This window comes from Lactuca saligna, chromosome 3, assembly GCF_052625555.1.
Source record: "Lactuca saligna cultivar CGN05327 chromosome 3, ASM5262555v1, whole genome shotgun sequence".
Taxonomy (NCBI): Eukaryota; Viridiplantae; Streptophyta; class Magnoliopsida; order Asterales; family Asteraceae; genus Lactuca; species Lactuca saligna.
In genome coordinates, this window is record NC_136419.1 from 193,932,389 (window position 1) to 193,956,278 (window position 23,890).

The 23,890-nt window shown below is 41.0% G+C and overlaps 1 protein-coding gene across 4 annotated transcripts in view; it reads right to left on the reverse strand.

Annotated features, from left to right (window-relative positions):
* Positions 1–7,859: 7,859 nt before the first annotated feature.
* The window catches only part of LOC145037689 (uncharacterized), a 40,190-nt gene continuing 24,159 nt past the window's right edge, over positions 7,860–23,890 (reverse strand). For all 4 annotated transcript variants that reach the window (XM_078986397.1, XM_078986394.1, XM_078986396.1 and 1 more), the window contains one exon: positions 7,860–8,856. In XM_078986397.1, the coding sequence (XP_078842523.1) occupies positions 8,093–8,851 (759 nt within the window). In that variant the 5' untranslated portion in view covers positions 8,852–8,856 and the 3' untranslated portion in view covers positions 7,860–8,092. The remainder of the gene's footprint in view (positions 8,857–23,890) is intronic.

Sequence of the window (23,890 nt, forward strand, 5' to 3'; positions counted from 1 at the left end):
ACAACGTTTCTCAGGCGTCGCGAAAATGAAATGACATTTGTCACCCGTAGACCTGCAGGTCCCACTGTAGCTAGCAGCAAGGTGTGGGGTGTCAAACCCAATATAGATCTATATACAAGTATCACGTTCTCCCTCAAGGAGATTCTGATTATAACTACCAGGAATTATATCCCGCACTCGGACGTACGGGGAGAGAGAGAGAGTCTCACAACATAGGTTAACAGGTTTACGTGAAATGTGTGTGAATATAAATCTTTCTTGTATGGATGTACCCTTTTTGGTACGAGTGCGTTGAGTGATGTATCATAAACTATACCTATTATAGTTTATCTAAAATGTATGTAATATGTATGAATCCTCTTATGGAAATGTATTAGTATTGTGAATTTATCAAACTATACTTTTTATAGTCTAATGATACGTGTTCCAAAATGAATGAGTAATATTTAATATTTAGTATGAATTTCATAGTTTCAGTTCATAATGGTAAACTAACAAGGAAACACATACAAATACTAAAACTTATGATTATACACTTTGCTCAACATGATACAAAGTGTTATGATATTTACATGCTGTTGGCAAAATTTAGCGATTCTGCCCTGTTTTGGAAAAATCATAGAAAAATCATACGAAGTCGAAATCTAGATCCGTAAACTCTGAGAGTTCAAAAAATGTGTCTAGTTTGTTCATAATTTTTATCACAAATTAATGTGACCTCTAACTTGGGTGAAAAAGTCCAAAATCACAGACTGGTCCGGATTGTTGTTTGAAATGATAGGCAGTTTTGTAAAAATCACCATAAATTGTAGAAAAATCGTATGGAGATGTGCAAGTAGCCATTTTAAAGCTAAAAACTTGAACTATTTGCACCTTGTACAGTTTTGAAGACAAAAATATTTAAGATTCCCAAAACAGTCCGTGAATGGAGTTGAACTTTTCTGATGAAGGCTGTTAGAAAATTTTTGATAGGTTCTTAGTGTTTTAACTTGTATTCACCCCCTGAAAACTTGAGAAATCATGAAAATGTAGGGGTATGAACTCACCTTGAGTGATTTCAGTAGATGATTGTTGAAGAATGGAAGTGTTTAATTCAAGAACACTTGGAGATGCCTTGAAGGTTTTCGAGAATCTAACATCATAGTTAGGGAGTTTGTGTAAGCAACCAAAGATTTGAGTAGAATGAAGTGAAATAGTAATAGGGAGGATGAATTTTTACTTACTAAGTGTGGAAGAACACTTGAAATCAGCCTTGGATCTCGAAAATTTGTGTAGAAGAGTTTGAGAGAAAAAGTGGTGTTTGTTACTTAGTGGAATGAGAGAAATGAGAGAAAATGAGGAGTGTGGTTGTTTGTTCCAGCTCAAAAACGTGGGAGTGGGTGAAATTTGAGTGTAAGGGAACATTGAAGTGACCTAGGTAAGGTGGAGAGGTGTGGTTAGTCAAAGAGTGAGTGTGGGGTGGTTGCTTGTGGCTTTGGATAAGGCAAAGTCAACACTCCACCTTTAATAATTCATCCATTTGATTTTTATTATTTAAATAATGATTTTCATCAAAATATGTTTAAATTATGAATATTTAGAGTTTATTATGTTAAAATATAATTTCTGGAGAAAATCCCGCTTTAAAATCATGAAAAACGGGCTTAAAATGTCAAAAATATCAAAAATGGGCTGAAAATGACAAAAATGCGAGACCTGGCCGAGGTTCGGCCCTCTTATGCTGAACCGAGAGAGAGAGGGAGGCGGAACCGAGAGAAGAAGAAGAGAGAAGGGAAGGAGCCGAGAGGAGAGGAGAAGGAGGGAAGAACCGAGAGCACGAAGAGACAGAGAGGAGAGAAGGGAACCGAGAGTGCGCGAGAGGCAGAGAGGCGGAGGGAAGGGAACCGGGAGTGCGCGAGAGGCAGAGAGGCGGAGGGAAGGGAACCGAGAGTGCGCGAGAGACAGAGAGGTGGAGTTAGCGAACAGAGAGGCTAAATAGCGAACAGAGAGTGGGGGCGGACCGAGAGGCACCGAGCGCTCTGTCGTGAACAGTAGTTTCGGTTCTTGCTTCTTGTTCTCGGTTTCGGTTCCTCCTGGGCGAGGTTCGGTCTCGGTTCTCTTAGCCGCCAGAGGCTCGGCCTCTGTTCTCTTAGCCACCAGAGGCTCGGCCTCTATTCTCTTAGCCACCAGAGGCTCGGTCTCTGGTCCTAAGAAGCCTCTCATTCCGGTTTCGGTTCGTAAAGCCTATTTTTCTCGTTTTCGCCCCGTTTTAAGCCGTTTTTGACCCGGTTAAGGGCCGGAATGACCCGAATGATTCCAAAAAGTTACGGGAAACTTTTGAGAGAGATTTGGGAGAGATTTCTCACACTTGGAGAGATTTGGGAGAGATTTAACATTCTTGGAGAGATTTCTCATACAAAGAGATATTTGCGAGAGTTTTCACATACTTGGAGGGATTTGGGAGAGATTTGACATTCTTGGAGAGATTTCTCATACAGAGAGATATTTGAGAGAGATTTCACATACGTGGAGAGATTTGGGAGAGATTTAACATTCTTGGAGAGATTTCTCATATAGAGAGATATTCGAGAGAGTTTTCACATACTTGGAGGGATTTGGGAGAGATTTAACATTCTTGGAGAGATTTCTCATATAGAGAGATATTTGAGAGAGATTTCACCTACTTAGAGAGATTTGGGAGAGATTTGACATTCTTGGAGAGATTTCTCATACAGAGAGATATTTGAGAGAGATTTCACATACTTGGAGAGATTTAGGAGAGATTTGACATAGACAGAGATAGAGTGAAAACGATTGAGAGAGGATCCATGTGGGACAGTTGTGAGTGTCCGGCACCGCAATGCATGGTTCGTAAACCCTGTTAAGCCTTGTTTAAGGATCTTACACATTCCCGATGAGTATGCAACATGGTTTTCATCAGTTTAATTCACTGATTAGTACTAAGGCTTAGGAAAATTTTTAACACAAAACTTTTCTCTAGTGATGTTTTCCCATTAATATAGCAAGTTATACAATACGAACATAACACCAACCCTAATACACAAGGTTTAATAGAGTTGACCGGCTTGACTTGATGGCTTGACTTGACTCAAGATTGACGATTGTCACATCATCCCCCCGTTAGAGGGAATTTCGTCCCGAAATTTAAATTCGGCTGGGACTTCAAGGGTTTGGGAAAAGATGTGGATATTTTTGTTTCATTTGATCTTCACGTTCCCAGGTAAACTCAGGCCCTCGTTTCGCGTTCCAACGAACCTTCACTATGGGAATGCGACTTTGTTTTGTTCTCTTGATCTCTCGATCCATGATCTCGACGGGTTCCTCCACAAAGTGGAGATTTTCATTAACTTCAATTTCTTCGAGCGGTACTACGAGTGTCTCGTCAGACAGACACTTCTTTAAGTTGGACACGTGGAAGATAGGGTGCACATTACTAAGTTCTTGTGGTAGTCGGAGTTTGTACGCCACAGGACCAATCCTAGCAAGGATTTCGAACGGACCGATGTACCTTGGGTTTAGTTTCCCCCGTTTACCGAAACGTATCACCCCTTTCCAGGGGGAAACTTTTAGTAGTACCCGGTCTCCGACCTGGAATTCTAAAGGTTTGCGTCGCTTATCCGCGTAACTCTTTTGTCGATCACGAGACGCTTTTAGTCTTTCCCGAATTTGAATGATCTTTTATGTGGTTTCCCTTATGATTTCCGGCCCCGTAAGGGTGCTATCAGGGACTTGCCCTCTGGCTAGCTGAGTATCTCCAACTTCGGCCCAACACAGTGGTGATCTACACTTGCGGCCGTAGAGAGCTTCGAATGGAGCGACTCTAATGCTAGTGTGATAACTGTTATTATAAGAGAATTCGATAAGCGGTAGATGGGTATCCCATGCCTTACCAAAATCTATCACACAGGCTCTCAGCATGTCTTCCAACGTCTGGATGGTTCTCTCGCTTTGTCCGTCCGTTTGTGGATGGTAGGCCGTACTCATGTCTAACCTGGTTCCCAGAGACTTTTGTAGGGACTGCCAGAAACGCGAGGTGAATCTACTATCTCGATCCGAGATAATGGATGTTGGTACACCATGTAGTCGCACGATCTCCTTAATGTACGTCCTGGTCAACTTTTCCATCTTGTCTGTTTCCTTTATTGGCAGGAAGTGCGCGGACTTGGTCAATCTGTCCACAACCACCCATATGGTATCCATCCCACCTGATGTCTTAGGCAGTTTGGTTACGAAGTCCATGGTTATTCGCTCCCACTTCCACTCGGGTATATCTGGTTGTTGAAGTAGTCCTGATGGCTTCTGATATTCCACCTTGACCTTGGCGCAAGTGAGGCACTTGCCCACATAAGTAGCAATTTCAGCCTTCATGTTTGGCCACCAGTATAACCTTTTGAGGTCTAGATACATCTTATCTGACCCCGGATGAATGGAGTATCGAGTCTTGTGGGCCTCGTCCATTACAACGTCTCGGTACCCACCGAACTTCGGTGTCCAGATTCGATTCATGAGATAACGAGCTCCATCCCCTCTGACTTCCAAGTTCTTATCCATCCCCCTTAGTGCTTCGCTTGCCACGTTTTCTGGTTTCAGGGCTTCTAATTGGGCGTCCTTGATCTGAGTGGCCAGTTGGGAGTGGATGGTCATGGCTAGGGATTTTACTCGGCGACCCGAGTATTCTTTCCTGCTTAAGGCATCGGCTACTACATTAGCCTTGCCTGGGTGGTAGCGAATTTCACATTCGTAGTCATTCAGTAATTCCACCCATCTTCTTTGGCGCATGTTTAGTTCTTTCTGATTGAGAATGTGCTGAAGACTTTTGTGATCAGTGAAAATGGTGCACTTGGTGTCGTAGAGGTAGTGCCTCCAAATCTTCAGGGCGAACACCACAGCTCCCAATTCAAGGTCGTGGGTTGTGTAATTAACTTCATGTGTCTTCAGTTGTCTTGATGCATAAGCGATGACTTTTCCCCTTTGCATGAGCACACAGCCGAGGCCTTGATTTGAAGCATCGCAATACACCACAAAATCATCAGTTCCTTCTGGAAGAGACAAGACTGGTGCGCTGCATAGGGCTTGCTTTAGTGTCTGGAAGGCGGCTTCTTGTTTATCTTCCCATTCGAACACCACCCCTTTCTGAGTCAAGGTGGTGAGAGGCTTAGCGATTTTGGAGAAGTTTTGTATGAATCTTCGATAGTAGCCTGCGAGTCCTAAAAACTGTCGGATTTCTGTCGGCGTTGTAGGTGTTGACCAATCTTCGATTGCTTTGATCTTCGAGGGGTCCACATGTATTCCTTCTTTGCTTACTACGTGGCCAAGGAATCCTACTTCTCGGAGCCAAAATTCACACTTTGAGAATTTAGCGTAAAGCTTCTCGGTTCTTAAAACCTCCAGAACTAGTCGTAGGTGATGTCTGTGCTCTTCTTCGCTCCTCGAATAGACCAGGATATCGTCGATGAATACGATGACGAATTTATCCAAGAAGGGTCGACACACTCGATTCATCAAATCCATGAACACCGCGGGCGCGTTAGTTAACCCGAATGGCATCACTACAAACTCATAGTGCCCATAGCGAGTTCTGAATGCCGTCTTGGGGATATCCTCTTCTTGAACTCGCAGTTGATGATAGCCCGACCTCAGGTCGATTTTTGAAAAGTAGCTGGCTCCTTGGAGCTGGTCGAAGAGGTCATCGATTCGGGGTAGGGGATAACGGTTCTTGATAGTGAGTTTGTTTAGTTCTCGATAGTCTATGCACATGCGAAAAGACCCATCCTTCTTCTTTACAAATAAGACTGGTGCTCCCCAAGGTGAGAAGCTTGGCCTGATGAACCCTTTGCTCAATAGTTCATTCAATTGGCTGGATAGTTCTTGCATTTCTGCCGGTGCTAAGCGATAGGGAGCCCTGGCGACGGGGGTAGCTCCTGGGATTAAGTCGATCCGAAATTCGACTTGTCGTGCGAGTGGTACACCAGGCAGATCGTCTGGGAAAACATCAGGGAAGTTGCATACTTCTGGAATTTCTTTGATGTCCTTCACCTCCTGTTTCTTCTCTACGATGTGGGCTAAGAAAACCTGGTATTGCTTTCGGAGGTACTTTTGGGTTTTAACACAAGAGATGATTTGCAGGTTCGCACTAGGTTTATTACCATAAACGGTGAGAACGTTGCCATTCGGCAGATTGAGGCGGACGGCCCTTTCGTAACATAGAATGTCGGCACGATGAAGGCTTAACCAATCCATACCAATGATTATATCGAAGCTTTTTATGGTGACCGGCATAAGGTCGATTTTGAACAAATGGTTGTCTAGAGTGAGAGTACACCCTATGTAAATATCATTAGCGCGCTCAACCTTTCCATTTGCCATTTCTACGATGTAAGAATCTTCTAGTGGTTGAGAATTTTGCTTAAGTATATGTTTGAATTGGTGACTTATGAAACTCCTTTCTGCCCCACTATCGAAAAGTACGCATGCATAAGAGTTATTGAGGAGGAACGTACCAGTAACCACAGAGGGATCCTTGACTGCTTCTCCCTGCCCTAAAGTTAGGACTCTCCCTACACCCCCAGCATTAGGGGCTCGTGCCTTGGGGCAGTTCCTCCTGAAGTGTCCCGTTTCACCACATCCATAGCAGGCTTGGCTTGCCCCAGTGTTGGCGGTCGTAGCGACTTGTGTGGCGGGTTGGGTAGTCGCTCTACAGAATCGTGCAGTGTGCCCCTTTTTGTTACAGTTATTGCAGTGTAACTCTCGACAAGCACCGTTATGGTGGTAGTTACACTTGTTGCACTTGGGAAGAGTTCTTGTATACGGTTTCGGTGGCGCTGGAGCGACGGCAGTAGTGGCGGCACGTACAGCAACAATCGGTTGCTTTTTGGCGGGGTCTTGAATTGGTTGCTTCCTTTTATTGCTCCAGAACTTCCTCTTGTTGTTCCCTCCTTTTGTTCGGTCGGTGGTGGTTATCACGGTACCACGGCTAGCCCTGTGATCTATGAATTGTTGTGCCAATTCCTTGGCACTCTCAAAGGTAGTGGGTTTCGAGGCCAAGACACTATCTTGAATCTGGGATGATAGGCCCCAGAGATATCGTTCCACCTTCTTCTCTTCTAGAGTGACCATTGTTGGACAGAGGAGTGCTAGGTCGTTGAAGCGGGCAGTATAAGTTTCAAGATCAGTGCCTGTCATCCTGAGGTTCCAAAGTTCTTCTTCAAGTTTTTGTATTTCGCCCCTCGGGCAGTATTCCTTTAACATTAGGGCTTTCAAATCCTCCCAGCTGATTGCGTTAGCTACTGCAGGAGTAAGTGACTTAACTCGGCCATTCCACCAAGTAAGTGCTTTTCCAGTGAAAGTGAATGCCGCATACTTGACCTTGCTCGCTTCGGGACAAGCGCAGATTTCAAAAACTGCCTCGGTCCTTTCGAACCATTGCACCAGTGTGATGACGCCCCCGCTTCCATTGAAAGGATCGGGTTTGCCATTCGTGAAGTCTTTGTAAGTGCACTCCCTCGTACGCCCCGTGCTGTCCCCATGAATGGAATTGGTAGCTCCGGATCCAGAACCGCCGGAACCATGGGTTCCCATTTGCGACATTGCTGCCGCCACGGCTGCCGTCACTGCAGCCTGGAACATTGCAGGATCAAACTGCGGAGGTGGTGGTGGAGGCGGCACTGGGTTGTTGGAAGGCCTTGGTCTTTTCCTTGGTGGCATGGTTCTGTCATAAAAAAATGACTAGTCGGTAAGACTTCAATAGTGATAACGAGTCGAGTGATACTGGTTCCATCCCTCTTGTATTTTTATCATAACTTTATTATTCGTAAACTGTTTGTGTGATCAGGTTATGATGTATAGTGCCAAACATTCAATAAATAAAACACATGCCAAATTTCATTGATAACTTTTAGTACATAACGTTTAGAGGGAAAAGTTTGACCTCATAAGGGTCTACATTACATCGTTACAAAAGGTAGTTTTTGGCATTACAAAAGCCCTTTGAATAGTGTAATCACATAGTCGCAGGGTCGACCTACATACAAGGAGTAGCACCAACGCGTACTCATAAAATCCTACTACCAAGACGGGAGAATAGCAACAAGTTCTAATCACTACGACCCTTCTTTGACGGAGGCTGCGATGATGTCGATGCGCCCTGTAGTTCCGCCAATTTGCGTTCTGCTGCAACCATTCTCTCTTCGAGTGCCATGTATCTTTCCCGATACTTTCTTGTTTCTGCTTGAGCCGCGAGAAGGTCTCGAATGAGTTGGTCTCGGTGGTGGGAGTCTCGTTCCAGGTTTCTGGTGCGATCCGTAGTAGACTGTACAATGGCACTTAACTCCCGGACCTGATCTGTCGTTGTCCTACCACGATCATCCATTCTTGCCATTCGTTGTATCGTGACGGGGAGAGCCCTGTCAGCCGGTCCACCATGAGTGAGATCATAGTAACCTCGTTGGTAGCCATATGGTGACCGTTGGCGTTGTTGTCGGCTCCATATTTCGATCGTTGTTACCCAAGGGGTTTCAGGTCCATTGTAACCAAAACGGTGCGCGGGTACCCTCGCGATGTAGGGAGGGTTGAATACTTCTGGTGGTTCCTCCGCTTCGTTCCCAACCATGACTACCTCATCACCTTCCTCTTCTTCCTCTTCTTCCTGGTCGTCTTCCTCTTCTTCCTCTTCTTCTTGGTCGTCTTCCTCTTCTTCTCCTTGTTCGTCTTCCTCCTCGGGCTCCTCCTCGGGATCCTCTTCGGGATCCTCCTCGGGTTCCTCTTCGGGATCCTCCTCGGGCTCGTCTTCGATCCATCCCGCGTTTCCCTGATTGGGAAAATAGGGGTCCCCGGGTATGTGAAATCCTGCCATGTCGTCTGCACGAGAAACGGGATTAAGAAGTACGTATCGGAAGATAATAATTTGGCGCTATAGAAACGTACAAATACTCATATAGTATTTTTAAATGTTTATATTTGGTTCTTAGCGTGTTATTTATGGAGTGTAATTAGGTTTTCAGATTTGTCGCTCATTACGACTATTCCTTAGTGTGCGTAAGTTACTTCTTGGATGGATATAGTTGATCAGGCTATATCCTTCCCAGAACTGATTACACATGCTAAGGCGTATTAATAATGTTCGACTCCTCCTCTTTCAATTTATGTTCTCGTAAGTTATGACACCATGCTAGTATAGGATGCATGCAAGTATACTTTAAAACAAGAAATTATTTGTTTTCTAAAAGTACAACTCTTTAAATCACTTTAAGAATCAGAGACTTTTAGTCCCAAATGTGTTTATAGTTTGTATATCTTATGTGGTTGACATACTTAATTCACTATAAACCGTGCTCTGATACCAATCTGTCACACCCCCAAACCAAGGATGGCGGAAACGTCCGGGGGTGGAGGACTTCATGTATAGCATCATAACCACAATTTTAATAGTAATTTAAGCAAACACAACCAACATATATATAATTGAAAAAGTTACATCACTTGTATGAAATTACATGTTTCAAAATCAATTACGATATGTTGTCAAAATGTGAAAAGTTTGACGCCTTAACGTCCCATCCTCAAAAGCACTTGATAACCTGATTAGTGTTTTCCTGTGAATACAAGTTGTTTGAAAAGTGTCAACACAAAGGTTGGTGAGTTCATAAGCTTTTATTAATAAACTTAGTAGGAGTATTTCACATGTAAATGTCGCGTTTGTTTCAGAAAAATCCGGTATTTCCCTTGAAATCCGAGAAATGTAGCCTTATAACCAAAGACTAGAGTGTATGAGAAATCATCGTTTCTTAGTAACAATGTTGTGAGTTTAAAATGTTATGGAAAGTAAAATTTCTTTTATCAACCTAAAACCTACTTCGGTTTTATGAAACCCCGTAAACTTCATGAATTGTTATCCCCCTAAGTGAGTCGCTATAATCATACTGTGACTATGTGAACCTGCCACAACGTTTCTCAGGCGTCGCGAAAATGAAATGACATTTGTCACCCGTAGACCTGCAGGTCCCACTGTAGCTAGCAGCAAGGTGTGGGGTGTCAAACCCAATATAGATCTATATACAAGTATCACGTTCTCCCTCAAGGAGATTCTGATTATAACTACCAGGAATTATATCCCGCACTCGGACGTACGGGGAGAGAGAGAGAGTCTCACAACATAGGTTAACAGGTTTACGTGAAATGTGTGTGAATATAAATCTTTCTTGTATGGATGTACCCTTTTTGGTACGAGTGCGTTGAGTGATGTATCATAAACTATACCTATTATAGTTTATCTAAAATGTATGTAATATGTATGAATCCTCTTATGGAAATGTATTAGTATTGTGAATTTATCAAACTATACTTTTTATAGTCTAATGATACGTGTTCCAAAATGAATGAGTAATATTTAATATTTAGTATGAATTTCATAGTTTCAGTTCATAATGGTAAACTAACAAGGAAACACATACAAATACTAAAACTTATGATTATACACTTTGCTCAACATGATACAAAGTGTTATGATATTTACATGCTGTTGGCAAAATTTAGCGATTCTGCCCTGTTTTGGAAAAATCATAGAAAAATCATACGAAGTCGAAATCTAGATCCGTAAACTCTGAGAGTTCAAAAAATGTGTCTAGTTTGTTCATAATTTTTATCACAAATTAATGTGACCTCTAACTTGGGTGAAAAAGTCCAAAATCACAGACTGGTCCGGATTGTTGTTTGAAATGATAGGCAGTTTTGTAAAAATCACCATAAATTGTAGAAAAATCGTATGGAGATGTGCAAGTAGCCATTTTAAAGCTAAAAACTTGAACTATTTGCACCTTGTACAGTTTTGAAGACAAAAATATTTAAGATTCCCAAAACAGTCCGTGAATGGAGTTGAACTTTTCTGATGAAGGCTGTTAGAAATTTTTTGATAGGTTCTTAGTGTTTTAACTTGTATTCACCCCCTGAAAACTTGAGAAATCATGAAAATGTAGGGGTATGAACTCACCTTGAGTGATTTCAGTAGATGATTGTTGAAGAATGGAAGTGTTTAATTCAAGAACACTTGGAGATGCCTTGAAGGTTTTCGAGAATCTAACATCATAGTTAGGGAGTTTGTGTAAGCAACCAAAGATTTGAGTAGAATGAAGTGAAATAGTAATAGGGAGGATGAATTTTTACTTACTAAGTGTGGAAGAACACTTGAAATCAGCCTTGGATCTCGAAAATTTGTGTAGAAGAGTTTGAGAGAAAAAGTGGTGTTTGTTACTTAGTGGAATGAGAGAAATGAGAGAAATGAGGAGTGTGGTTGTTTGTTCCAGCTCAAAAACGTGGGAGTGGGTGAAATTTGAGTGTAAGGGAACATTGAAGTGACCTAGGTAAGGTGGAGAGGTGTGGTTAGTCAAAGAGTGAGTGTGGGGTGGTTGCTTGTGGCTTTGGATAAGGTAAAGTCAACACTCCACCTTTAATAATTCATCCATTTGATTTTTATTATTTAAATAATGATTTTCATCAAAATATGTTTAAATTATGAATATTTAGAGTTTATTATGTTAAAATATAATTTCTGGAGAAAATCCCGCTTTAAAATCATGAAAAACGGGCTTAAAATGTCAAAAATATCAAAAATGGGCTGAAAATGACAAAAATGCGAGACCTGGCCGAGGTTCGGCCCTCTTATGCTGAACCGAGAGAGAGAGGGAGGCGGAACCGAGAGAAGAAGAAGAGAGAAGGGAAGGAGCCGAGAGGAGAGGAGAAGGAGGGAAGAACCGAGAGCACGAAGAGACAGAGAGGAGAGAAGGGAACCGAGAGTGCGCGAGAGGCAGAGAGGCGGAGGGAAGGGAACCGGGAGTGCGCGAGAGGCAGAGAGGCGGAGGGAAGGGAACCGAGAGTGCGCGAGAGACAGAGAGGTGGAGTTAGCGAACAGAGAGGCTAAATAGCGAACAGAGAGTGGGGGCGGACCGAGAGGCACCGAGCGCTCTGTCGTGAACAGTAGTTTCGGTTCTTGCTTCTTGTTCTCGGTTTCGGTTCCTCCTGGGCGAGGTTCGGTCTCGGTTCTCTTAGCCGCCAGAGGCTCGGCCTCTGTTCTCTTAGCCACCAGAGGCTCGGCCTCTGTTCTCTTAGCCACCAGAGGCTCGGTCTCTGGTCCTAAGAAGCCTCTCATTCCGGTTTCGGTTCCTAAAGCCTATTTTTCTCGTTTTCGCCCCGTTTTAAGCCGTTTTTGACCCGGTTAAGGGCCGGAATGACCCGAATGATTCCAAAAAGTTACGGGAAACTTTTGAGAGAGATTTGGGAGAGATTTCTCACACTTGGAGAGATTTGGGAGAGATTTGACATTCTTGGAGAGATTTCTCATACAAAGAGATATTTGCGAGAGTTTTCACATACTTGGAGGGATTTGGGAGAGATTTGACATTCTTGGAGAGATTTCTCATACAGAGAGATATTTGAGAGAGATTTCACATACGTGGAGAGATTTGGGAGAGATTTAACATTCTTGGAGAGATTTCTCATATAGAGAGATATTCGAGAGAGTTTTCACATACTTGGAGGGATTTGGGAGAGATTTAACATTCTTGGAGAGATTTCTCATATAGAGAGATATTTGAGAGAGATTTCACCTACTTAGAGAGATTTGGGAGAGATTTGACATTCTTGGAGAGATTTCTCATACAGAGAGATATTTGAGAGAGATTTCACATACTTGGAGAGATTTAGGAGAGATTTGACATAGACAGAGATAGAGTGAAAACGATTGAGAGAGGATCCATGTGGGACACTTGTGAGTGTCCGGCACCGCAATGCATGGTTCGTAAACCCTGTTAAGCCTTGTTTAAGGATCTTACACATTCCCGATGAGTATGCAACATGGTTTCATCAGTTTAATTCACTGATTAGTACTAAGGCTTAGGAAAATTTTTAACACAAAACTTTTCTCTAGTGATGTTTTCCCATTAATATAGCAAGTTATACAATACGAACATAACACCAACCCTAATACACAAGGTTTAATAGAGTTGACCGGCTTGACTTGATGGCTTGACTTGACTCAAGATTGATGATTGTCACAAAGTTCAATCCATATGAGTTTGATAATGTCACTAACCTTGTCTTGTGATTATGGTTTTGACAAATTCACATGGATAGGAACACATACACCATAAAATCTAAGTTTCATAAGGTTTCTCTTCGATTCATTAAAATGATGGTGAGGAAACGCTTTCACTAAATAGATTTTAAGTAGATAACAATTGTGATATTTGCATTCTCAAAGTCATTAGTGGAGCGTGTATGGGTAACCGGCACACTAACATAGACTTGTGAAAAATGGCAAAGGTTTAAACAATTGAGACTATGATTACGACATACCTTTTCATAGTTCTTAAAATTGTTTAGACACGCATGTGAGGTATCTAAGAAAATGCGTATGATTTTGATAAAGTCTTATCAAAGTGTCTCGTATCAGAATTCTGAACTTTGGTAAGAAAGTCAATAAAGTATTGATTTCTAGAAGTCCAGCTGATTTCTGGATACATATTAAAGCTAGTGGGAGCATAATTGTTATTTTAATAATTATCATGTTAGTGGGATCATGATAATTATGATAAGTGTTGCAAGTTAGCAATGTTAATTATATAAAACAAAATTTTGAATTGGGAAAAATTGTTTTGCTATAATTAAGGGAGAGGAAATTATACTTCATTTTAATTCTAAAAGCTTAGATTAAGATTTTAATCATATTTAGTCAAGGATATATATATATATATATATATATATATATATATATATATATATATATATATATATATATATATATACGAATTTTATGTTGGAATGGTTCAACATAAGGAAATTCCATATATATTGCATTCTCAAAATTGGATTATGACTATGGCATCCCTCTTCATAGTTAAATTTTGAAAACATGGCGAATAAAAAATATTGTAGCAAAAGACTGGTCTAGGATCATGTCTTTATGTGAGACATGATGAACCGTGTCCCATATGCTTCAGATACAGGATCGATTACATATGCTATAATATTTATCCTTTCTAAATTTTCCAAACGCGTAGGCATTAAGAGTGGAAAAGGTCTAGAATTGGATATGACTAAAATGATTAAGAAATTGTTGAGGATAATCTGCGGTTTACCAAAGATTGGTTGCTCATGGACAGTTGGAAGTATGGTGTTAAATTTTGGGGAGGAACTATATTGACATATTCTGAAAGGAGGCGACTCTTGTTCGGAAGTGATAGTCAAAATGTGAATATGGAAATGTTTTTCCATATTGGGAGTTCGATATTATGAATCTATGAGAAAGTTAAAATTTTATGCAAGAAGGATGTTCAAAGGAATGTAGTTTGAACTTGAGACTTCGTCGCCTTGGAGTTGTCTTGTAACAAATTCTAGTGGAATGTATTGTAATATTGTAGGTCAAGTCTTTATGACTATTGGTACCTAGACATTACAAAACAATATTGTATAATAGTGTAGAATCTAACACATTTGAGAAGTGACAAGAGTTTGGAATTCTTACACTTACAATAAAGATTTGGGATTTTGAAATGAGAATCATTGGAATCATGTTCAATTGATCTATTTCACAAAGTAAGGATCATAGAAGGACATAGTGTGCATACTTGGAGTATGGCATAACTATCATTTAGAAAAACATAGTGTACATGTTTGGAGCATGGACAACTATTGTTTTAATTCTAATGTTAAGTTGATTATTTGAAACATTATGCAATGAATAATGTGTAATCAATATGGTGATAAATAAAAGGTATTCTATTTATATTCATAAGTTCTGAGATCATATTTGATTCGATTATTCTTGTGTTTCACTTTGCATGTTTTGACTTCCATAATAGCTAGGTTATTCTTTCCGAATGATGAAGTTATTTAAATTCTCTACGGTCAGTCATATGTTGGAAGTTGGTATGAATCAAGATTGTCATGAATTGGGCTTGTAGATGTCTAAGATGTTAGACATAGTAAAAGTTGCTACAACATTCATGAGTGCTCATAAGTTCTGAGTATTGGATTAAACCCACGCTCACTTGTATCACTTCATGGAATTTATCTCGAGTGATCGTGAGACGGTAATATCATATAAGTCTTCAAACCTAGAGATATGAGTTGTTGTGTGACAATCATCAATCTTGAGTCAAGCCAAGTCATCAAGTCAAACAGGTCAACTCTATTAAACCTTGTGTATTAGGGTTTGTGTTATGTTCATTCTGTATAACTTGCTATATTAATGGGAAAACATCACTTGAGAAAAGTCTTGTGTTGAAAATTTCCTAAGCCCTAATGCTAATCAATGAACTAAACTGATAAAAACAATGATGCATACTCATCAGGAGTGTGTAAGATCCTTAAACAAGGCTTAACAGGGTTTACGAACCATGCGTTGCGATGCCGGACAATCACAACTGTCCCACATGAAATCTCTCTCAAATATCTCTCTGTATGGGAAATCTCTCCAAGAAGGTCAAATCTCTCCCAAATCTCTCCAAGTATGTGAAATCTCTCTCAAATATCTCTCTGTATGAGAAATCTCTCCAAGAATGTCAAATCTCTCCAAGTATGTGAAATCTCTCTCAAATATCTCTCTGTATGGGAAATCTCTCCAAGAAGGTCAAATCTCTCCTAAATCTCTCCAAGTATGTGAAATCTCTCTCAAATATCTCTCTGTATGAGAAATCTCTCCAAGAATGTCAAATCTCTCCCAAATCTCTCCAAGTATGAGAAATCTCTCCCAAATCTCCCTCAAATAGTTCCTGTAACTTTTTAGAATCACTCGGGTCATTTCGGCCCTTAACCGGGTCAAAAACGGCTTAAAACGGGGCGAAAACGAGAAAAATAGGCTTTAGGAACCGAAACCGGAGTGAGAGGCCTCTTGGGACCAGGGACCGAGCCTCTGGTGGCTAAGAGACTAGAGACCGAGCCTCTGGTGGCTAAGAGACCAGAGACCGAGCCTCTGGTGGCTAAGAGACCAGAGACCGAGCCTCTGCCTCTGTCGCTTCACGCTCTGCTCCTCTCAATCTCGGTTCGCTACTCCGCCGCTCTGTCGCCCTCTGTTCCCTTCTCTCCCCTCTGTCTCTTCGCGCGCTCTATTCCCTTCTCTCCCCTCTGTCTCTTCGCGCGCTCTGTTCCTTTCTCTCCCCTCTATCTCTTCGCGCGCTCTGTTCCCTTCTCTCCCCTCTGTCTCTTCGCGCGCTCTGTTCCTTTCTCTCCTCTCTGTCTCTTCGTGCTCTCGGTTCCTTCCTTTCTCTTCTCTCCTCTCGGTTCTGCCTCCCTCTCTCTCTCGGTTCAGCATAAGAAGGCCGAGCCTCGACCAGAATTCGCAGATTTGTCACTTTTAGCCCATTTTTGATATTTTTAACATTTTAAGCCCGTTTTTCGTGATTTTAAAGCTGGATTTTCTCCAGAAATTTTATTTTAACATAATAAACCCTAAATATTCATAATTTAAACATATTTTTATGAAAATCATTATCTAAATAATAAAGATCTAATGGGGGATTTATTTAAGGTGGAGTGTTGACTTTGCCTTAACTTATGACACAAGCAACCACCCCACACCCACTCTATGACCAGCCATACCTCCCCACCTTACCTATGTCACTTCAATGTTCCCTTACACTCAAATTTCACTCACTCCCACGTTTTTGAGCTGGAACAAACAACCACACTCCTCATTTTCTCTCATTTCTCTCATTCCACTAAGTAACAAACACCACTTTTCTCTCAAACTCTTCTACACAAATTTTCGAGATCCAAGGCTGATTTCAAGTGTTCTTCCACATTTAGTAAGTAAAAATTTATCCTCCCTATTATTATTTCACTTCATTCTACTCAAGTCTTTGATTGCTTACACAAACTCCCTAACTATAATGTTAGATTCTCGAAAACCTTCAAGGCATCTCCAAGTGTTCTTGAATTAAACACTTCCATTCTTCAAGTTTTTAAACACTTGGAGATGCCCAAAACAGTCCGTGAATGGGGTTGAACTTCTCAAGTTTTTAAGGGGGGAATACAAGTTAAAACACTAAGAACATAACTAAATTTCTCTAACAGCCTTCATCAGAAAAGTTCAACCCCATTCACGGACTGTTTTGGGCATCTTAAACATTTTTGTTTTCAAAACTGTACAAGGTGCAAATAGTTCAAGTTCTTAGCTTTAAAATGGCTACTTGCACATCTCCATACGATTTTTCTACAATTTATGGTGATTTTTACAAAACTGTCTATCATTTCAAACAACAATCCGGATCAGTCTGTGATTTTGGACTTATTCACTCAAGTTGGAAGTCATTAAAAATCGTGATAAAAATTATGAGTAAACTAGACACATTTTGCGAACTCTCAGAATTTACGGATCTAGTTTTCGACTTCGTATGATTTTTCTATGATTTTTCCAAAAACAGGGCAGAATGGCTAAGGTTAGCCAACAGCATGTAAATATCATAACACTTTGTATTATGTTGAGCAAAGTGTATAATCATAAGTTCTAATATTTGAATGTGTTTCCTTGTTAGTTTACCATTATGAACTGAAACTAAGTCATTCATATTAAATATTATTCATTCATTTAGAACACGTATTATTTAACTATAAAAAGTATAGTTTGATAAAATCACAACACTAATACATTTCCATAAAAGAATTCATACATATTACATACATTTTAGATAAACTATAATAGGTATAGTTTATGATACATCACTCAACGCACTCGTACAAAAAGGGTACCTTCATACAAGAAAGATTTATATTCACACACACATTTCACGTAAACTTGTTAACCTATGTTGTGAGACTCTCTCTCTCCCCGTACGTCCGAGTGCGGGATATAATTCCTGGTAGTTATAATCAAAATCTCCTTGAGGGAGAACGTGATACTTGTATATAGATCTATATTGGGTTTGACACCCCACACCTTGCTGCTAGCTACAGTGGGACCTGCAGGTCTACGGGTGACAAATGTCATTTCATATTCGCGACGCCTGAGAAACGTTGTGGCAGGTTCACATAGTCACAGTATGATTATAGCGACTCACATAGGGAGATAACAATTCATAAAGTTTACGGGGTCTCATAAACCGAAGTAGGTTTTTAGGTTGATAAAAGAAATTTACTTTCCATATCATTTTAAACTCACGACATTTCTACTAAGAAATGATGATTTCTCATACATTTTAGTCTTTGGTTATAAGGCTACATTTTTTTTCGGATTTCAAGGAAAATATCGGATTTTGCTGAAACAAACGCGACATTTACATGTGAAAGACTTCTACTAAGTTTATTAATAAAAGCTTATGAACTCACCAACCTTTGTGTTGACACTTTTCAAACAACTTGTATTCTCAGGAAAACACTAATCAGATTATCAAGTGCTTTTGAGGATGGGACGTTAAGGCGTCAAACTTTTCATATTTTGTCAACATATTGTAATTGATTTTGAAACATGTAATTCATACAAGTGATGTAACTTTTTCAATTATATATATGTTGGTTGTGTTGCTTAAATTACTATTGAAATTGTGGTTATGATACTATACATGAAGTCCTCCACCCCTGGACGTTTCCGCCATCCTTGGTTTGGGGGTGTGACATGTTGCCTATGAGTTCGTTGTACATTGATGCACGAAAACGCATCAGTAACTTGATGTTATAAAACGTGCCTTTGTTTATTATTCAACAAGTAGTAGAACATGCATATGATTCGATGTTTATCTGTTCCTTTTAGTCCTTGGAGGGTTAGAAGCAATATCTGGGCCCCTCGATGAATTTTTTGACCTATGTATCGGGGCCGGTCATAACCAAATTGATGCGTTCAATTTAGTTCTATGTCAAACAAATCAGAAATCGGGAAACAAACTGCTGGACAATAAGTACGATCTTGTTCCATGTATTTGTCTAGCTGATATCTAGAACAGAGGATTATATGATCACTTATCTAAAATGGCACTTCATAGTTCAACATAGTTTTAAGAGCTACGATTGTTGGTCGGTTCTTGAAGTCATGCTTGCAACTATAGTTATTAGACTTATTAAAGTAGGAGATTGTTGGAGAAGGTGTCTAAGTCCATAACTATATTTGAAATGTACTTGACCCGATCCGACATGGTCCATTTGGGTTGCACTTCACCATAACAATTTGGATAGTCTTTTGAGAATAATATAGTTATGATTTGTTAATATATTATAAGCTATAATATATTAATATGAAATCATATTATTTAAATTAGTATTGATAAAGAATTAATTTGGATTTAATTTAGTGATCAAAAGATAACTAAGTAAATATGGACTCTTATATTTATGTAGAGTGGGCTAATGCTTGTTTAGAATTGGCTAAGCTTGCTTGGAAAGTCCATGGATAGTCCATGAAGCTTTAACCCATGGATCTTATGGAAATGAAAGGTCATGGGTATTGGGGTTTACATGGAAGTTACCCTAATCAACCACAATATATAAAGAGGTCCTTGGCACATGAAATGACACTAATATGTGAGGAAAATCAAGGGTGGGCCGATTTCTAAGTGTGCATACTATTCTCCCAAGTTTTATTTTGTGGTGATTTGTGATTCCATTTGAGGCATCTACATTATCGGTGCTAGGCTCTCAAAACTCCAAGCAATCAACCACAAGAAAAGGTATGTTATTCTAGTAGTCTTTCATGTTACAAGTACCCCTGTCCATGCTACTTAGGATGAGAACCTTGGAAAATTCTTATTTGCATGTATTTTAGAGAGAACATAGATCTAAGGTTTCTAGGGTTGCATGTACACCATAGGAGTGTTAGAATGCTCAAAACCCTTCACTATGCTGATATAAGATGCAAACCCTCGGAATTCCAAGTGAGAGATAGGGTGATGCTTAAGGTCTCTACTTGAAAAGGGGTTATAAGGTTCAGATAATAGGGAAAAATAATCCTAATTACATAGGACCATTTGAAATCCTCGACCGGATTGGTCCTGTGGCCTATCGGCTTAGCTTACCCCAAGAGCTCAATAACGTGTATGACGTCTTTCTCATGTCTAATCTTAAGAAGTGTCTCTCCAACGAAACACTTGTCATTCCACTTGACAAAATTCAAATCAACCTTGAGCCGGACTTCGTTAAGGAACCAGTCGAAATTATGGAGAGAGAGGTCAAACAACTCAAATAGAGTCGAATTCCCATAGTGAAGGTATGATCGAACTCTAATCAAGGACCTGATTATACATAGGAATAAGAGGACCAAGTGAAGATCATGTTGAGCTCTACATTGGCTTTACCTGAATGATAATGAATTTCGCACTCGTAATCACTTAGTAGCTTGACCCACCGTCATTGTCTCATGTTGAGCTCCTTCTGGTCGAACATGTGTTGTAGACTCTTGTGGACTGTAAAGATCATGCTTTTTGTACGATACAGGTAGTGTCTCCAGATCTTCAGAGCAAACACAACTGCTCCTAGCTCAAGATCATGGGTAGTGTAGTTAACCTCATGTGTCTTCAGCTGTCTCGAGGCATAGGCTATGACTTTACCTCGCTGCATCAGAACACATCCGAGTCCTTGATTTGATGCATCGCAATAGACAACGAAGTCTTTTATCCCTTCGGGGTGGGATAGTATTGGTGCGGTGCACAAGGCTCGCTTGAGCGTTTGGAACGCTCTTTCTTGTTTCTCTTCCCAGTCAACGCCCACGCCTTTCTGCGTCAGGGTTGTAAGAGGTTTCGCTATGCGGGAGAAGTTCTGAATGAACCTGCGATAGTAGCCAACGAGACCTAGAAATTGACGAATTTCTGTAGGTGTCTTCGGTGCTGACCAATTCTCAATGGCCTTGATTTTGGAAGGGTCCACGTGTATTCCTTCTTCACTAACAACATGGCCCAAGAATTCGACTCGTCGAATCCAAAATTCGCACTTGGAGAACTTCGCATAGAGCTTCTCCGCTTGCAATGTTTCTAAGACTCTACGGAGATGTTGACTATGTTCCTCCTTACTTCGAGAGTAGATAAGTATGTCATCAATGAAAATGGTGACGAACTGATCCAAGTAAGGACAACACACCCTATTCATCTAATCCATGGATATTGCGGGCGCGTTAGTTAATCTAAACGGCATCACCACAAACTCGTAGTGTCCATAACGAGTTCGAAAGGCTGTCTTGGGAACATCCTCCTCTAACACTCGTAGTTGGTGATATCCGGATCGTAGATCTATCTTCGAGAAGTAGTTGTCTCCTTGAAGTTGATCAAATAAATCGTCAATGTGGGGCAAAGCATAACGATTTTTAATGGTAAGCTTGTTGAGTTCTCTATAGTCGATGCACATACGAAATGATCCATCTTTCTTATTGACAAACAAGACCGGTGCTCCCCATGGTGAGAAGCTTGGCCTAATGAATCCCTTCTTGAGAAGTTCGTTAAGCTGACTAGAAAGTTCCTACATCACGGTCGGTGCCAGACGATAAGGAGACTTGGCTACGGGAGTAGCTCCTGGCACTGACTCGATTCTGAACTCGACTTGTCGTTGTGGTGGTAATCCGGGAAGTTCTTCTGGGAAGATGTTGGGAAAGTCGCGTACTTTGGGGATTTTCTGAATGTCTTTCACCTCTTGACTCGTATCGATGATGTGTGCAAGGAATGCATGATATTCCTTTCGCAAGCACTTCTGGGCTTGGATGCACGAAATTATGCGAAGGCTCATACTAGGTTTGTCGCCATAGATAACTAAGGTTTTGTTGTTAGGAAGGTTAAGATGAACTCCTTTTTCAAAGCACATGATGTCGGCGCGAAGAAGACTCAACCAATCCATGCCGATGATAATGTCGAAACATTTAATTGGGACCGGCATGAGATCTATCTTGAAAGTATGGCCATCTAAAGTTAAATACAACCTAAGTATATGCAGTTAGTACTCTTCGTTTTCCCGTTAGCCATTTCTACTGTGAATGAATTATCTAATGCACATGGTTTTTGTTTAAGCAGGTGTGCAAATTTATGACTTACGAAACTTTTCTCTGCTCCACTATCGAAAAGTATGCAAGCATATGAGTTATCAAGGAGAAACGTACCAGTAACTATCGTAGGATTAGCTACCGCTTCCTCGTGGCCCAAGGCCATAACTCTTCCTACTCCTCCAGCCATCCCCGCTTTAGGGCAGTTCCTCTTGTAGTGGCCACCATAGCAAGCTTGGCACATACCGGCGTTAGGAACCTGGGCGGCCTGAGCTATTGGCGTCTTGCAGAAACGGGTTGTATGCTCCTTCCTGTTGCAGTTAGAGCACTGCATCTCCTTGCAAGGTCTGTGGTGGTGGAAGCTGCATTTGTTGCACTTCGGGAGAGTTCTAGCATAAGTTTTTTCTAGTAAGGGGTTCACAGGGACAACGGTAGTTACCGCGGTAGCATTGATTGCCACAAGTTGTTGTCTCTTGGAGGATTCTTGCGAAGCCCCTCTTTTCCTCTTGTTCCACCCCTTCTTGTTGTTGTTGACCTTTTGTGGTTCGGGTGCAAGGATTATTAGGTTCTGTTGTTTCATTTGATCTATGAGAGATTGTGCCAGCTCCTTGGCACTATCGAAGGTGACAGGCTTGGAAGCTAACACACTTGACTGGAGCTGTGGCGATAGTCCCCAGATATATCTCTCTATCTTCTTGCTCTCGAGAGCAACCATATCAGGGCATAGGATTTCCAGATCACAGAACCCATTTGTGTAGGTTGATATGTCGGATCCAACCATTTGTAGACCCCAGAGTTCCTGCTTGAGTTTTTGTATTTCACCTCGAGGACAGTACTCTCTCATCAGCATGTCCTTCAAGTGTTCCCAGCTGATGGAATATGCCACCACTATAGTCAGATACTTAACATGGTCGTTCCACCATGTTAGTGCTCTGTCAGAGAAGGTACAAGCTGCAAACTTGACCTTGTTGCCCTCCTGGCAAGCACATATTTCAAAGACTGATTTCATCTTTTCAATCCATTGTCTTAACACCATAACCCCACCAGTTCCATTGAAGCTTCGGGGTTTGGCTTTCATGAAGTCCTTGTAGGTGCATTCTCTGGGATGTCCATGGTTTTCGCCGTGGTTTGAGGGATGTGCACCTGTTCCCGATCCACTAGAGACAGGAGCGTTGATGGCTGACACAGCAGCTGCTACTGCTGCTGTGAAGGCTGCCTGGAACATAGTGGCATCGAAAGGAGAAGGTGGTTGAGGAGGTTCAGGTGGTGGTGGAGGTGGTGGTGTCGGCGTTTTGTTATTTGGGTTACGCCTGGGATTCCTACGTGGCGGCATCTTTAACTATACGTTTAAAAGATGACAACATGGATAAGAATAAATGAATAATAAATGTGTCTCATGGACTAACTCTCCATAGTCCAACAACACAATGAATAGTATAACTAAATGAAGATGATAGCATTTGGATAATAATTTCCATATGATTAGATATCTGTCAATAATACCGGGATTACAGATGTAACAAGTTCAGGAAAAATGGCGTATAAGTAGGCCTTACATCAACCAAGATAGGAAAATTTTGACAGAACTATGACTAGATCAAGACCTAACAGGTCTAAGATTTACAAAGATAGGAAATTAGACCAAAGTTTTTACATAAACTAGGTTATATCCAAAAGATGAGTCGTCGAGATTCTATCAGAGACAAGAACTGCTAGCATGAGTTGTTGATCCCGACAGTAGACGTTCCATGTCCCTCATACGCTTGTCAGCTCTCACTTGCTGAGCTCGGAGTTCCCTAACTTCAGCTTGGGTTTCAGTAAGTTCCCTCTGCAGAGCTGCATTGCGGACCAAAGTCCTTTCATGAGCAGACTCTAGTTGGCAAATGCGGACGGTGTTAACGCCAGAGTTGGCGTCAATCTCCAAGACTCGATTGATAGTTGATTGACCCAGTATTG